This window comes from Chelonoidis abingdonii, chromosome 1, assembly GCF_003597395.2.
Source record: "Chelonoidis abingdonii isolate Lonesome George chromosome 1, CheloAbing_2.0, whole genome shotgun sequence".
Taxonomy (NCBI): domain Eukaryota; kingdom Metazoa; phylum Chordata; order Testudines; family Testudinidae; genus Chelonoidis; species Chelonoidis abingdonii.
This window is the reverse complement of record NC_133769.1, coordinates 298,426,771-298,444,316: the sequence shown is the minus strand read 5'-3', so window position 1 is coordinate 298,444,316 and position 17,546 is coordinate 298,426,771. Positions and strand designations below refer to the sequence as shown.

Here is a 17,546-nt window from a genome sequence, read left to right as displayed (position 1 = left end):
ATTTATTTATCTGGCAGTTGTTAAAAATATAGGGACGACTATAGCTTTACTATTGGTGCACAGTCTACCTCCTGCTGCTCTGAATGCTGAAGACTCCAGCGTGAGGCATGTTTCAGGATACAGTTGTCACAACCTGAGTGCAATTTCAAGTCCTGTTACCAACTAGACCAACACTTTACTGATATTTTGACCTGTATTTCTGACACGGTTAAAGTGAACCCAACTGACAAGCAACTGAAAATTCAGGCAGCTACAGACACATGCACAAAAAGAGATACTGGAAATATTTTAACACAATGGCTTGAATAGTTGAACAGAATAGTATTTTTTTCTAATAGCTACTAGTTATATACCAGAAAGCTATAAAACACTTTTTATAGTGATAGTAAATTCATAAAATGTTGTATCAAGGAATCATCTACAGTTAGACAAAACATTGGAAGCTCACTCCCTGGTTCAAAGGCAGCAAACCAAAATAACTTGCATTCCAATGCACTTGCTACAGGAAGAGAACTAACTGCATATAGGACTGCATCCAATGCCCATTCAAGTCGATGGGAGTCTTTCCATTGACTCGAGGGGACATTGGTTTGGGCCCATATTGCAAGGAAGAGCTTTTCAAATGTTACTGTGTACTGGGTGCATGTTTCTATACATACACGCTATGGACATAAATATACTTTTATAAACAGAGGGCCAGATCCACAAGCGTTACTATTGACTTCACTAAGAGTTTTTGGCTTGAACCTGCAGTGGTGAAATTAACATATACAGAAGACTTGAAGGATCAGGCCCAAAGACTCATACACAACATTGGAGTCAGTACAAAATGTGAAGGTATCCTACTTTCTGTGCTTTACAGTTCTAATGAAGCCACTGAATGTAAAGCTATCATAAGCAAGATGGGCATCTACAGTAAAGATATCCAAAGTTATTTTGTTTCCAGAAGTTTGAATAATGTCAATAAATAAATATACAGATCTCCAACTGGATGAATCAACAACAGGTCAGGCTGATGGTAAATCTCTTTCACAACTGAAATAAGAATTTTTGTTTGCGTTTTATTTGTATTTTAAGGACAATACCGCTATATAAGGCTAACAAGTAACCATTATTACTGATAGAAAAATATTTGTATATATTTTTCAGGAACTGATTCACAAAAAACCATACAATTACGAATATTAATAAAAATACCTCAAACTGGCAGATGCTGAACACTTTCTACAAAATAATATCTTTCAACTCTTATTGACTTCAACAAAAGTAGACTGCACTTAGCACGTTAAAACAACAATAGTATTAAACTCTAGATAGATGCATAGACAGATACATGGATAGATGGACAGACAGTCAGATCTATTTTAGTGGTATCTGGGCATCTTGAAACATTCCTATCATTTCTAGGATCTGAGCAACTTACAAATTGATTTCAATGAACACATAAAATTCTGTATTTCTCACCTTCCATCCATAAGTCAGCAGAAATATTTATTTTGTTTTGTTTTTTTTTTGTCTTTTTTGCTGTTTGCAGGTGCTATCTAAAACCCACTGAAGTCAATAAAGGTGATAGACAAATAGATTGATTTCTGCACTGTGTTTGATTGAATTCAAAATGGATTAATCTGGAGTTCAGTCAAGTCAACATTTATTTTACTCAGCGTTATTTTATATTTTGGATATTTAATATCGACATCACTTATTCCCCGACACAGTAGTTTTTTGTAAAAACAAAAATACCAGACAAGATCCTCAGCTTGGGTAAATCAGCAGAGTTTCATTTACTTCAGTAGAGTTATGCTGATTTACCCCAGCTGAAGATTTGGCCTCAAATTTTTAATTCTTACTATTAACAGTGTATGTAAATGAGAGCTCATTGTGTTCTTCCTGTAGGCAGAGCATGCATATTCTAATTAAAACAATACTACAACAGTGACACAGAGATTTTATTAATGCAAAATATAGTGTGGTATTTTGCAAAATGTGATATGACTACAAAGAGACTTCAGAGAAAACTACAGCAACTGCATGGCAACTTGAAATAAGGCTAGATAATCTGACAAAGGGTGAACAATTCATGTGGTACGATAGCAGAAACGCTACAAAGATACACAGAGGTTTTATAATAACTTTTCATTCTTGCTAATCTTGCTAACTGTTGAAATAGAAAATGAAAGGGGAAATTATAGGCACGATCTTTGTAGGTGAACCTGCTAGCATTTAGACACCTAATTACCTAGATATGCCTACAAATCAGATAATCGAACAACTGAATGTATTTTCACTCACAATTCATTGTGCTCCCAAAACCATAGGTTAGACTGAGGCTGTTTTAAAAATGTGGAGATAATTGACAAAATGGGCCAAATTCTTCCATGATTTACACCCTGTGCAATTTTTTTAATGAGAACAATATGAAATAGACATAAAGAGATAAGGGCCTTATGTTTATCTGACTTACATCCATGCAGTGTGAGCCTAGTCTGCACACAGTTTTTGTACCAGTAATCTATTTTGGTTAGAGGTATGTTTTTTTGTTTTTTGTTTTTTTTAACCAAAATAGTTATTCTGGTACAGGACACAGTTATATCACTATAAAGGCGCCTTATCCCAATTTATCTTATTCCCCTTCACATATAGAAATTACACTGGTTTAATGCATATTTATAATGATATAACTGCATCCACAATAAGAGGGTTATACCACTCAAACTATAATGGTATTGTTAACACAGTACAACTTTTGTGTGTAGACAAGCCCTTAAGGTCACAATTCTGTAAGATGCTAAATCTTAAGCAAGCTTAAACCCTGTTAGGACTAGTCATATGCTTTAACTGAGACAAATCTTAAGTTTCTTGCTGATTTCTGGCTAGAGAAAAATATTGGCCCTTTATGTCTTCATGTGGCTTTCTAACAGAAATATGCCAATGACTATAGATATGGGGTAAATTCCTCCATGATTTACATCCTCCTGGATAATACCCTTCTTGTTAATGGGATTGAGTGGGATGTAAATCAGAGAAAACTTGTCTCCAGTGATATATCTGGCATATATGATTTTATAGATCATCCTCAAGAAGTTCCACTACAGGCTGTGAATTAAAAGGAAAAACCAAGGCTGCAGCAGGGAATATTGATGATTTAGTTTCACTTTTTCCCTCTGTGTTTGTATTTAATCAACACCTGCACTAAAGGAAGTACCAGAGAGAACTGCACTTCAGAGGTGAATGAATAAATAAAGGTTTTAAAGGATTTTAGAATCTATTTAGATGGAAGGTGCAAAGTAAATCCAAATACTATCTGTGGCTATTGCTAGATTTTTCAGAACATACTGCTTTCTGACTGGTACATTATATTCAGTATGTTGAATACCAGATGGGTCAGATGAGGCTCACAGTAAGCAGGCACAATGCGACTGAACTGAGAAGGCAATTTCATAAATGAAAGCTATATGTGTGTGTGTGTGTGTGTGTGTGTGTGTGTGTGTAGATATACTGATACATGTGCGTGTGTGTGTGCGTATATATGTATATATGAAATATGTGTCAGTGTATTACATGCTTGATATATGGATAAACAACTCTAATGTGAAAATATATAGTATAGCATCCATGGAGCAATTTTACCTATTATTTAGCATTCCCTCACATTAAATTTTGTATGTGTTTGTTTTCTGCTCCAATATGAACTTCTGCATAATCCACATAGGTAAACTGTGTACTTAAAGAGTTGTCAATGTAAATGGGTCACTGTTTTCATATCTTTAACATCTGTTGTTTATATCCAAGAAAGCACACCAGGGGCAAGAAAATTAATTCCCCAATTGCTGTCAACTGAGTTAGGGAACAGCAATAAACAGCTTACTGTAAAGCCTCTAGCTACAATAAAATTGCTGTCAATAAAGTGTGGCTGATATGGTTTTCCTAGAAGAATAGATTCTTTGGAAATGAAAATCTGAAATGGTAACTAGAAAGATCCCTTCTTGTCCCTAAACCCAAAAGAACAGTATCACAAAACTTCAATAGCATTAAACTCTTAGGATCCTATTCTCTCTACTGTGTGTGATGTGATTCTTATTAGCATTTACGAAAGTTAGGCATTGCACATCCAGGTGAGAACAGACTGCAGTGATTCAGACAAAAACTGTGTGCATGGAAAACCGATTTAAAGAGAAAGGAAACTTGCTAGGCTTTTAACGTATGTAACTGTATACACAAAATGTTCCTTATTATAGGTTAGCATTTACAGTGCCACAACTGAAAACAGTATTATAGCTTAGGGTTATGTTCAGATTTCCATTATAACCATGAGTTTTCACATGCTCTTAACTGCTGAAAAACTCTCCCTTTCAGCTGAAATTTTCCATGCTTAGTCTAAGCTCAAAGATAAATTTCTTTAGCCATTTGAGCAAAATGTGTTATCCTATTTTTGAGCTATGCAAAGGTGGAAAAACATACTGTACTTTTTCTGCATTTCCAGTTTTTTTAAGACATACATAACTCAAAAACAGCTGTATTTTATATGTTGAAGTTCTCTCAGTGGCTAGTCCTCCCCATGGACTAATGTCCAGGCTAACATGTAAAAATAAAATAACCATAAGCATAAATAATTGAAACAATGAAATTATAGTTGATAGAAAATGCAACTTTGCGCATCTGCAGTAAAAAATTGCCACTAAGAACAATACTATTTATGGGACTATGCAATGCTATGAATATGAATTGGTAATCTTTACAAGCTATGAAAAATTCTGTACTGCTATTTCACTGTGGATTACCACAGTTGCGCACACTTTCAATTTTGCAACTGTGGAAGAACACATTAGAAGCATTAATGTTTTAATCTTTTTTTTCATTAAAAAATAGAGAAACTGAATATAAGAGCTTCAGGTTACAATTTTAAACACACCAAAGTCAAAAAATGCCAAAAATTACATTTGACAGAGCAAGCTTACGTGATCTTCACTCATAATACTGAGCCTTCATTCTTCATATTCACTCCATACTCAGGCAAAACTCCCATTGACTGAATAAGGAGCAAAGAATTGGTCCCACAGAATATGTTGCATTACTGTTATGCAGTTAAATATATACTTGAATATGCAATATGAGTAATCTGTAAGTTAAGTTTACTATTAGAACCTTAAATTTTTGTATTTTCTGTCTTTTGAGTGCTTGAAAATGTATGGTCAAAGTCAGTGCTTGTTTACCTTGATTGAATTCAGTGGAATTGTACACATTTCTGAATGGGTTTAATTTTGGCCCAGATGCAGAAAAGTACTTAAGCATGTACTGTAGTCCATCCCTACTTGGGACAACATTTAAGCAGATGACTACCTCTGATCCTGTGCTTACATCCATTGACTTCAATGGGATATATGTATGCACTTTAAGTTAAGCACACACTTAAGTGCTATTCTGAATAGGAATGCTTTCATGAATTGAAGTCTTTGCTCATAACTTTCAATGTGACATTAATGTAAGGTTTTTAGGCCTATGTTACTGCAGTTTTACAGTGGTTTAACTCCTTCCAAATTTGTTGGAACAGTGTTACATTTGTGTAAAATTGGAATAAAGCGTGGTGATTTGACTTTCACTATCATTTCACTATTTATCCTGTTGCTAAAATTATGGCACTGAGTCGGGTTTTTATAAAAGAAAACTTTTCACACACAAGAATGCAACATGCTGTCTTCTGCTGTATTTTGTACTTAGTTGTTTGATGCATTGGCTCAATATTTTGGATAATGTTTTTGTTCGGTTGAATACTGAAATGAACACTGATGGAACACCCTGCATAGATTTCAGTATTATTTATGGGTCATATTAGTGACTACAGAATCTGAGCAACAAGAGCTGACAGTGGGTAACATTCTTTTCACGTTCCTAATTATGTTAATTAGCTCTGAAAAGACACTTCCATGTTCAAGTTTCAGAAGTGCTCTGCTCAGAGCAGCTACCAGGCGTTCTGCATCATAGGCACTTGGGGAGGGCTTTGGTTTTTATACTGGGCACTTTTTGAAACACCAACCAGCATAATTCAAAGTGATGTATAGAAGTTTAGACAAGCAATTCTCATTGGATTTAATGGCAATCACATAGCCAAAGCCCAACAAAATATTCTGAAAATGTAGGAGCCCTGAAAGATTTTATCATGTGATCCAGTCTTAGCAGATGACTTAAACTCAATAGGAGTTTTGCCTGATTTTAGTTTATCAGCAGTACCTAATGCTATGTATATGTATTTTCATTACGGATAATAATCTTAAATAACATTTTTAATGGAAAATATATGCTGATAACATTTCTCAGGTAAGTATTCCCCTAACTTTCCCCCTTGTTTATCCCAACATTCTCTGCAATATTTCATGGACCCTTTCCAAATTACAGAAATAAATACTTTCTGCAAAAGATGCAGTAACCACTTTGCTATAGCTTTTCAGCATAAAATACAGAAATCCTCAATTGTAAATGCAAGAAAACAGTACAATAGCACAGAATTAAACACTTTTTCACAAAGGACTTTAAAAAATGCATTTCAGATCTTACATAATTTTCACCTAACATTCTATAAGAAAGATTTTATTTAAAATTTTATATTCTACTTTATGGACATAGTCTATATCAACAAGGCTTTAAAAACCCCCAACAACCCATACCTATGAAACTATATTTAATTTCTGCATCATCACAGGGAACAGTAGCAAAGATATATTCTAACTCTAGAGCTCATAGATAGAGAAACGCCAGACTGCTAACTCATGCTGCCACTGTTGGCTGAACTCAACCATCAGAAAATGTTATAAGGTCAAACACCTTAGTTCCTGTAACACTGATCAACTGCAAAATCTATTTTAAAAAATCAAGTTTATGAATGGAAAAGCTCAATTATAATAATCGTTCATATCAAAAGAACAATAAAATATAGTTGCATTTTCAGTCCCATGTAGCATTATACCTCTTCTATAGACTGATTCAAAACCCATGGAAGTCAATGAAAATCTTTCCATTGTCTACAACAGGATTTGAATCAGGTCCATAATACAAGAATGCGAGTATACTGACTGGTATTATTACTAAAACTCAAGCAACATTTGTTTAATGTAAAGAACAAAAAAGAAGGTGAAAATGTTGCCTGTAGGTTTTCTGCCCACATTCAGCATCACTGTTCCGTGCTGACATATTCTGTCAGGTAAATCGTTTTAGTGAACTTAACTTCCTTTAACTTCTTTGGGAGGCTGAAGGGGATTAAGAGTGATTCTTTTAACAGAACCTTGGAAGTTAATTTAAGTTAAATTAACAGCACCTCTGAACACCAAAGAAGGAGGTTTTCAAATTTTGTAACTAAAATGGGGGAAGAGTGTATTCCCTCATCTGAACAACCACAGATTACCCAGAGCGCTCTGCACTAAAGGTTTTAATTCAGCATTTAAAAAAAAAATATGCTGACAGGAGTGCTACTGTAGTGCATAAAACATTCTGAGAGTTCATCTGGCTTTATAGTCCTTGTAAAAGATAGATTTTTGTGTGGAGAGTTTTCTAAGTGTTTCTTCCGTGTCTCATTTCAAGTCTATTGAAGATTTTTGGAGTAGTTACCTAGACAGCAGATGCCTTGTAAGTGCCTGTTTTAAACAAGGTGTCTTGTTAGTATGACACCTTACAGACACCTAGAAGTCAAGACATGGTTTGGGGGACATGACATTCATCTTGGATAAGGCTAATGCAACAGCAAGGGAAGTACTTGGTCCTAAATTTGCTACTGACAAAATCTTTTTTGCAAAGGCAAGGCTAAATGTTCCTTGCCTGCTGTTCTAAAATTCATACTTTGTGGACCCCTAATAAATTCAGACAAATCACCATATATTGAAGATTACAATGACTACAGTAACATGAAGTTGATTGCTAAACCCTAGAAAGTTGGTGCAGTGAAAGCTAAGCACTAAGAAGCTGCTTTGCAAACCTGTAAATTTAACTACTGGTTGCTCCAGTGCAACTATGATTAAACAAAAGGTTTCTTTGGCTGTAGTACTACTTTGATCCTCCCTCCCCCATTTCCTATCTACTGCAGGATTGGCACCTGGCCAGCACAAGCGACACAGTACCTTAGTGCCATCTACAGGCTATATTGACATTCTAATTTAGTGGCAAAAGACAAGCATCAATGAAATAAATTAGACAGCGCTGCATTTAAATCTTTATTAGCAAGGAATTATTAGACCTAAGAAAAACTAATGCTGGATTTGGTTGAAATATGAGTTTATCAGCCTCCTAATCCCTCTTCATATGGCATATTTCACAGTTTAAAATGAGTTATGACAGAACACTTATGCACAACTAAGATGAGAAAATATGTACAATGGGCTGATTTTTTCTGCATAATTAAGTTGTATTTAGAGCAAATGCATTCCTTTTGAAAGTATACTTTGGCCATTTTTGAAAATATGCAAAAAACTTTCTATTAGACCCCCTACTTTACTCTAGAACAACAAAATAATTAAAAATCAAAACAGAGGAAGACTTCCTTATGGCTTAGTTATATCCTACCAACAAACCATATGCTTCACAGCCGAAGTTCCTTGGAAAGTCTGCTATCTTTGTAAGTGAAAAAATAAGAACCCCTTTAGCAACAGTAACTTAACAACATTCCAAATTAGTTTGAAATATAAAAGACACTAAAACCAGCCTCACTTGAAATTTAAAAGTGAATTTACATATCCCCAAACTAACACATTAATCCTGAAACAGTCAAATTTTCTCTTTGAGTGGAATTTGGCATATTAGAAAACACAGTTTTTCATCTTCAGTAACCTTTACACTGGGACACTCTTGGGAAAACAATTTGACTTTTAACAATTTATTTCCATTTTTGATCTGTTGTTTATGCACACACAGATGTGTGAGAGTGTGTGTGTGTGTTTGCATGCGTGTGTATATGTGCACATGTAGTTCTTTTTAATAATCAGTGACTCTTAAAACTGTGAAATATCAGAGGCATTTTACAAGTCCCCAGACAGATGGTAAAGTAGTCGTGTTTTTCTCTCTCCATATTATAACCAAGCTAAAAGTAGACCTAAACAAAAGACATACTGGCACTTTAATACTGGTTGATTGGGCATTTGTATGCAGTACTTATAGACCAGTAAAAGTGCTCATTTACCTGTCTGGTGTGTAAGGGGCCCTTTGTCTTGAAGCCTCCTTGGGAACTGCACTCTGAGGCACTGAAGTGATCTGAACTAGTGGAAGAGCGTTTGGAAAGGGTGTCACAACCACCAACAAAGGTGTTGTCCAACGGAAGTTCCTGAATCACATGATGCTTTTTCACTGATACTGGAGTGTCAGGTTTAAGATGAAAAGCAGACTGTGGAGAGGCAGATTTGTAATGCTTAGCAAGATCAGGACTGTTTGGCTTAAAGGTTGTTGGTGGTGCTGTGCCCCAGTCAAATCTTCCTATACTTTGCTCCTCCAGCTCAGCTGGAAGGCTTATTGTTCCGTTGATAGGTTCATGGACAGCATCATCAGGTTTCGACTCCTCAATGGTAACAAAGTTTAAAAGAGAACTTTTAGGAGACTTCCTTTTCTTCCTTTTCTTTTTCTTGTTCTGTTTGTTCTCCTGATTGGGAGACATCCATTCAGCACCTTGCTTGCTCCTTTGTGCCGCTTTGAACCTAGATGCATGTCGACAGCGAACCAGAACCGTGACAAATATCACCACGATCACAACCATAGCACCTGCCACTATAGCAATCATGATAGTAAGATAGTCCTCATTTTGATAGGGTTGGCTACTGTCCCCTATGTTCCGGTCCAAGGGTGTTTCCATAGTCCTACGTATCAAGTCATAAATATAAGAGGCATTTCCAGCAGTGTCATTTACATACAAAAATACAAGCACAAGAGTATGCAAGGATTTAGGATAACCCAAGTCACTTATGTTGACCACTAAACGATGCAGCCCCACATCAGTAAGAGCTGGTTTTTCTTCTAGAGTAATATTACCTGTCACTGGATCAATACGAAATAAACCTTTGTTATTTCCACTTACAATTGTATATTTAAGTTCAGCATTCATTCCAGTGTCTATATCCACAGCAAATACTTCTGCTACGACAGAGCCTGGGATTGCTGAGAGTGGCACCAATTTAAAAGAAGTATTAGAAGGTGGATAGATGACAACTGGGCTGTTATCATTAACATCCATGACATTTATTGTTACTTTCGCTGTAGAAGAGCGAGGAGGTTGTCCTCCATCAATGGCCTTGACATCAAAGGTGTACGAGCTCTGCTGTTCTCGATCAAAAGAAACATTGGACTTTATAACTCCAGAGTAAGGATCCAGCACAAAGTTCTCATTATCATTCAGGATGGAAAGGGTCACTGCTTTATTTTCCCCTGCATCTGCATCTGTCACTGTGATCACTCCCACGGTGCTATACTTTGGTAAGTTCTCAGATACAAAAAACTGAAAGTGATTATGAGTAAATTTGGGACTGTTATCATTTTCATCCAGCACAGTAACAATTACAGCTGCTTGACTCTGCAGAGGAGGGGTGCCATTGTCCCTTGCTGTTACAGTGAAAATGAAACGTTCTTGCTCTTCTCTGTCAAAAACTCTGGAGGCTGTTAAAACTCCCGTCTTTCGATCCAGATCGAAAAAGGAAGCATTAGGGCCAAGCTGATAAACAATGTCTGCATTTTTCCCACTGTCTTCATCTGTGGCACTAATAGTTGTTAAGTATAGACCACGACGGTTGTTTTCAGAAACTGACAGCTCAATTACAGGCTGGCTGAAAATTGGAGGGTTGTCATTTTCATCCTCCAGTTTAACTCTTACCAGTGCAGTCTGGTTCAAACTGGGCTTGCCAGAATCAGAGGCCACAATTTTAAAGCTGAATTCTTTGGTGCCCTCATAGTCCAACAAGGAAGAGGTCTCTAACAAATACTGGTTGTCGTAAACTGCCTTCAAGTGAAATGGGACCTCTCTCTCAATGAAACAGATCACTTTGCCATTCACATCAGTGTCCTTATCTGAAACTGTAATTAGGGCAATCTTTGTATTGACAGGATCTTTCTCAGATAAGTATACTGTGCCATTGATGGGACTTATAATGTACCTGAGGTCTATGTTAGGAGGGTTATCATTTACATCAGTGACATTGATGGTAACAGTTGCCCGAGCAGGAGTAGAGCTACCATCACTGGCCAGCACTGTCACTTTGTGAATAGCAGTCTCTTCTCGATCTAAGGACCTCTGAACTGTAATCAGCCCTGTTGTGTTATTTAAAGCAAACAGCCTTTTGGTTGCAGGGGCAACTTGGGCACCAAAAATATATCTGATTTCTGCATTGCTTCCTACATCTGCATCTGTAGCATGAAGCTGAATTACAGAGGTGCCTACTGGGGCATTCTCTGGTATGTGAACCTCCACCTGACTCTCTTTAAAAACTGGTCTGTTATCATTGACATCACTTACTGTGACTTGCAGTATGGCTGTGCTGGATTTCTGAGGGGTTCCTCCATCCTCTACTTTGATTTTCATCACATAGGTGTCTTTCTGCTCTCTATCCAAGTTTTGCTGTACGATCAGTTGAGGCCATTTCTCTCCTTCCGGAGTTTCAACAATATCCAGTCCAAAGACACTCTGCCCATTTAACAATTCATAGTGCTGTACACCGTTGAAACCTGTGTCAGGATCAGTTGCTGATGGAATTGGAAAGCGGCTATTGATCAACGTGTTTTCAGGTATGGAAATATTGATGACAGGAGATGGAAACATAGGTGCATTGTCATTGGTATCTTTTACAATGATTTTTATTTTGATCAGCCTAAAAAAGTCATTGGGGAGAATAACCACTTCAAGTTCAAAAAAACACTCATTTTCTTCAGCATAGGAGGCTCCAGCACAGAGTTTTTCTCTGTCTATTCTATTAGAGGTGGTGAAGATTTCCCCAGTGGTGCTGGACACTTTGACCAAAGGGGCATCCCCTGCTTTAGAAACCAGTCTGTAGACGAGGCTGGCGCTGGTCCCTGTGGCAGCACTGATGTGAGAAATGTTCAGATCCTTTGGTATGTTTCCTATGGGTACATTTTCAGGTAGCTCCTCTCTAATAGTGTAAATAAGTTCTTGAGCTATAGCTGAATCCAGCCTTAAACAGGCAATCAGAGCAGCCAACAGGTAAAAATCCCTCAGGTCCATGATAATGTGTTTATTCTCTTTTTCTGGATTTTAGGATTTAAAGATTTCCACAGAGGAATGGTGCACGATTTGCAAGAGGAGGCGTGCATGGACTGCAGGATGCATTACATCTCATTTCTTATTTGGAGACAGCAACTGTCAACACAATCACACAGAGGAGCATTATTGTTTCACAAAAAACCCAAAACAAATCCACAACCACCAAGAACTACTACTTATTTTTGCAGTGCACACTTGCACACTGTACATATCCCTGCTTCTCCCTTTTACAACCAATCCCCGACGAATGCACCAATATCCCGTTAGTTGCACATACCGAGAATGGAATTAACTATCTGCCGTACTACAGGCAGCTACAGTTTCGACACGTACTTTCCAAATCATTTGTTAGCAGCTTGTGTAATAATCAGTAATGTGCATTCGCCACTCCATCCAGCCATTTGGTGCCAGTGAAAAACCTTGCCGTACTTCTCTAGGATTCTGTGCTAAATGCAATGTCAGCTGCCAAATGTAATTTGTTGTTTCCTTCAGTGCATTTTTTTTTTTGACTAACCAGATTTTTCTTTCCTCCTGGTGCCTTGCATCCCCCACTATTGCTATCGTACTGGGAAATAAACACCCGGACATGCTACTGCAGCAGCAGTCGTCACTGGCTACTTCACATCCCTATTAACTAAAGAGACAATAACAGGACTCTCAGTTTCTTACACAGTAAGCTCGGTGTCTCGTCTCCAGAGGTTGACTACTTCACCGTACGTTTAATAACGTTAAACTTTATTTGATTTTTAAAACAGTCTAAATCAGAGGGATTGGGGATTCGAAATGCAACTTAGAAGCAACCTAAATGTTTGCAAAGAACATGCAGGAAAAAATATGTTCTGATCACAGGAGGAGGGGGAAAGGTGCAGTCTTTTACCACTGACACTGATCTCCCTTCGGGATGTTATTAGCGGCTGCCACACACCACACAGACTGATAATGCAGGTTAAAAAAAAAAAAAGGACTTCTGCCGAAATGCTTTATTAACCGCAAATTAAATGGTGCGAGGCTCCAGGCATCTACATACTTGAGTGGAACTGGTCAGCGCCTAAGCACTACATCTTATCTGCATTAAAGCTGCACGGTAGCTGATGCCTGTGATCACTTCCAGCAGAGTGATGCAGGTAGGGATGCAGAGACAGCCGAGTAGGTGAGCCTTTGCCACGAACAGCAACTGAATCAGAAACACAGATTCTCTACCTAGATAAATATATTTAGTATTTAAAAAAAATCAGAGACACGGTGCATGTGTAACTTTGCACTTACACTGGTTGTGTACCTTTGCCGATCTGCTGCGGCTCAGCAAGGATCTGATCCAACACATACAGCACAAAGCATCTGCTAAACCACCAGTTTTGGAGAAATCAGCAGCAGCCAAACGCTTGCTCTTTGCGAAATGTGTTGCTTCGGGGTGGGAAATCAGCAACTCCAGAGAACAAATTCACAGTTCTGTCGTTAGTCATCCTCTCCACGTTTCATTTCTATCCGGCGACGATCCTTCTGGTGCTTAACGTGCATACACCACCGCAACCAACCAGCAAGCACAAAACCCAGTGCACTTCTTTAGATCAGGGGTATTTTCCACTCTACACTGCACACATTTTCCGTTCCTGTCTCCTCAGTGTAAAGAGGCAGGCATGTTAAGTCTGTAAGTTCTTATTAGAAATGTCAGAGTTGGGCTGGTTGATGCTTCTCTCTCCGTCTTTGCATCTCTGGGGTGATAAGTGCCAAAGAAAATCCTAATAGGTTATTGCTTTAGTGATAGAAGGAAGCTACAGCGCTTCCCCTGCCCTTCTCCCTCCTAGTGTCTCTTTCTTTCTCTCCTTCTCTCTCTCTGTGAACTGAAATTTCTTGATATAACTCTCAATAAGCCCAGAGGGAGGGTGTGAGCACTGCTAAGCCCCCCCTCCTGTGGCACCCGATTGGCCTGCAGCGGCGGGGGATGGAGGCTGGAGCGGTGCTGGCCTGGCATTGGCGGCCAAGCGCGTCGGTCGGGCAGCCGGGTCCGGGGAGGCGGAGCTGAGGAGGAGGGTGAGCGGAGCTTGCCGCCGCCGCCGCGCGGAATGGTTAATAGGTTTGCGGGCAGCGACGGCAGCGGCGGCCTGGAGCGCGAAAGACGCGGGGGGGATGGCGCGGGAGCCGGGACCTTGTGGATTCAGCCCTCGGAGTCGCTGCCGGGCGGGCGGGACTCGGGAGGAGGCTCCTGCCGCCGCTGCCTTCCAGCCGTGGGCAGGGGAGTCGGTGCATGCGCCCGGCTGCCGGCGGGACGTGGCTGTGTGCTCCTGGATTGCAATGCGGGGGAGGGGAGCGCAGCCCCAGATTACAGGGGCGGCCGGCGGCCGTGCTGCCCTGCACGGTGCTAAACTGCCCCGAGGCGGCGGGCCTCGGCTCGGCATATTCTCCGCTGGCTTTAGCGGCGTGTGCACACCCCACGATAGCCTGCGGGGAGCCACGCGAGGCGCCACATGCGTTTCAGCCGCGGCGTTGGAGCGGGGAGCCCCCGGTCCCCAGTCACGGCAGTGCGCAGGAGGAGGAGAATGAGGGGTGCTGCATGGCGTGAGCTGGTGCAGCCTTTACAGCAACAGCAGCGGGGGTGGATTGGTTGAGAGCAGAAGCCCAGTCTGCCCTGGATACAGCTGCTGCCTTTGATTCTCACGGAGCAGTCTCCTTCGGTGGGGGCAGCTGCTCTTAACAGGGGAGGGGGAGACTTCCCGGCCCCCCAACCGTGCACCGCTTCTGCCTGCTCTCCTAGCTCCGACACCGCAGGAGCCGAGTGCTGTGCTTGGTACTGCTGCTTGTGCGTCAAACTCCCCCCTCAGAGTTGCTGGAGGGAGCTCTCCGGCCGGCATCTCTCCTCTCCTTGTATAAAATATCGCTCCCTGGCCTTCCTCAACTTGTTTCAACTTTATATTTAATACATGCCTCTTCATCTATAATTCAGATTTCTCTGACTCCAGCTCAGTCTCGCTTCCCATTGACTCCTGTACACCTTCCTCATTTTCCTTTCTGAAGGCTCAGAGGAGAATTTTCTAAAAAAATGCCCCCCTCTCTTTTTTTTACCCCCTGCAATATTGAATGGAAAGACATTCTTCATTATTGTCTAATCAATAATAAAGACAATAAGCTCCTCTTGCCTGTGACACATTTAGTTTGTCCATCTAGCCTGCTAGAATAAAATGATAACCTACTCTGCAATTAATTACCTTTAAACGTGTCACAAGAATAGGATCATAATGCATTTCTTCAACATCTGCAGCATGAATAAACTATTCTGAATATTTTTTGAAATCTCTAGCTTTTCTGGGCCTGAATTTAGCTACCACATCATCTAACACCTATGAAACTTAACAAGTCAGGTTAAAATGGCCACAATAAGTAATTACGTTATTGTTTATGACCACCAAATCTATGTATATAAAAACAAGAATGGCATCAATATAAGATTTTCAGGTCTTAAAACCATAACATGAATACATACTATGCCCATTTTAAGTTGCATATCTTTGACCAGTTATATGTAGACTTCTGTCTTTATCATGGTGTATTAGGTTTTCATATATGTATTTATGTACAAAAACAGAAAACCAATGCATTCAATTAAATATAGGCATTTACTGTATATGTAGGGGGTACATCCTGATCCTTACAGTCACATATCTAAACACCCTTGGTAGTCACACTGGTGCAGATGCTCCTGATATAAGCGTGCATGAATGCTGCAGTCTCAATAATCACATGCTGTGCAAAGATAAAACCTTCCTGTCACTCTGTTTTATATTTGTGTCCAAAAAGTTTGTATTACACACACACACAAAATTGATTCTGGTTTTGATGACATTAAGTAATAGGAGTAAACAGAACTTAATCTAATCATAAAGAATAGCGTGCTTTTTGTAATACAGGAAGGATGGCTGTAGCCCTAGCATCAAAAGTCAAGGAATTGACAAGAAAGAGTAACCTTACTGCCAAAACATTTAGAAATAATTTGCTGTGAAAGAATTAAGTATATAATTCCTTCATCATATTACAGTACAAAGCAGTACAACTATTAATAAAGAAGATAATTAGAACTGCTAGCATTTTGCATAACATATTCTGCTCCTGAAATACTGTGCCTATGTATTCATTAATAATGTACACATTTTTTCTGACACGAGTCATGTCACAGCGTATGGCATCACAGACGTTTTTCTCCTTCTAGAAACATTACAGACACATAACATTTTTATTCTAATCACACTGCAGTCATTTCAAAGTCACATTGTAGTCACATCACATTGTCTAATAATAATTATTTAACTTTATTGCTAAACTGAATAGTTTTCTGTTTGCTTAGGGTTGACTTTAACTCCTAGTCAGAACTGATTATCTTGCGCTTATAAATGAGTTCTTCAGATGTACACAAGGTTAGCCCTATGAAGAGTTAGGAAGAGAAATAATCAAATTGGATTAAACTAATGGCTGCTGGACTTAAATGTAACACATTCACAAGTCAAAAAAAGTTAATACATATCTGTTCTTTTCAGAAGCTGAATATGTTAAAAAGCCAAAGATGTTTGCTTGAAATACAATCTGTCATGTTAATGTTTGTGTACTTGCTGTAAAATGCTGCTGTTCTTTAACTAATCTGACTTTGTTAACCTCTTGGAAAAGGTAGGTCTTCAGATTACACTGTTTGCATTAGTATAGTACAATAAATTGTGAAATCATGACTCCTGGTATCAAATGGGTTAGAACTGTCATAACTACTTTTATTAATCTTCCAGAAAGAAAATTAATAAAAACTGGTATTCTGGCACAGGAATCAGGATTGCCCAGTACATTGTTATACAGCCTTTTAAATGTGAAGAATGGTTCTAAAAAGTCCTTATTTTAATGTTTGCTTGAATGAAGAGCTATGTTTTATCTTCTAAAAAATGTTCCTCCCCGTACACTTATTTTTGGAAAAGCTATAGTATTTGATGTTATGATTTGTTCAGCTATGTACTGTTATTTATACTGTTCTTTAATAGTCTCCTATCTTTTTCATAATATATTAGGCTTTTGTCTATGTATTAGAGTATTTAGGCCCCTAATCACATTATAACCTATTAGACTGCCTTCTGTATTCTAGCATATTAACTATTCATCCACTGCATTATATGGTCTCCTCTTCATATTATTATGTATCAAGTTCTTTTCCATATCACATTTGACTCAAACTGGAGCATGCTAGAAACTGACTCCAGTTATTCTATATTAGCTATAGTCAAATTGCACTAAATGGAATTGGTTACATTGTATCACACAGGCTCACACAATACATTATACATGA

At 38.8% G+C, this 17,546-nt stretch overlaps 1 protein-coding gene across 5 annotated transcripts in view; it reads right to left on the bottom strand.

The window, feature by feature from the left end:
- PCDH9 (protocadherin 9) overlaps positions 1–14,043 on the bottom strand; it is a 956,435-nt gene extending 942,392 nt beyond the window's left edge. For 4 of the 5 annotated variants that reach the window (XR_012655013.1, XM_032773456.2, XM_032773458.2 and 1 more), the window contains exons 1-2: positions 13,499–14,043; positions 9,158–12,328 (exon numbers count right to left, since the gene is read on the bottom strand). Coding sequence is in view for 4 of the 5 variants with exons in the window: in XM_032773456.2 (XP_032629347.1) it covers positions 9,158–12,193 (3,036 nt within the window). In the remaining variant the exon portion in view is untranslated. The remainder of the gene's footprint in view (positions 1–9,157; positions 12,329–13,498) is intronic. The other variant, XM_032773457.2, reaches the window with a different exon arrangement.
- Positions 14,044–17,546: the final 3,503 nt, after the last annotated feature.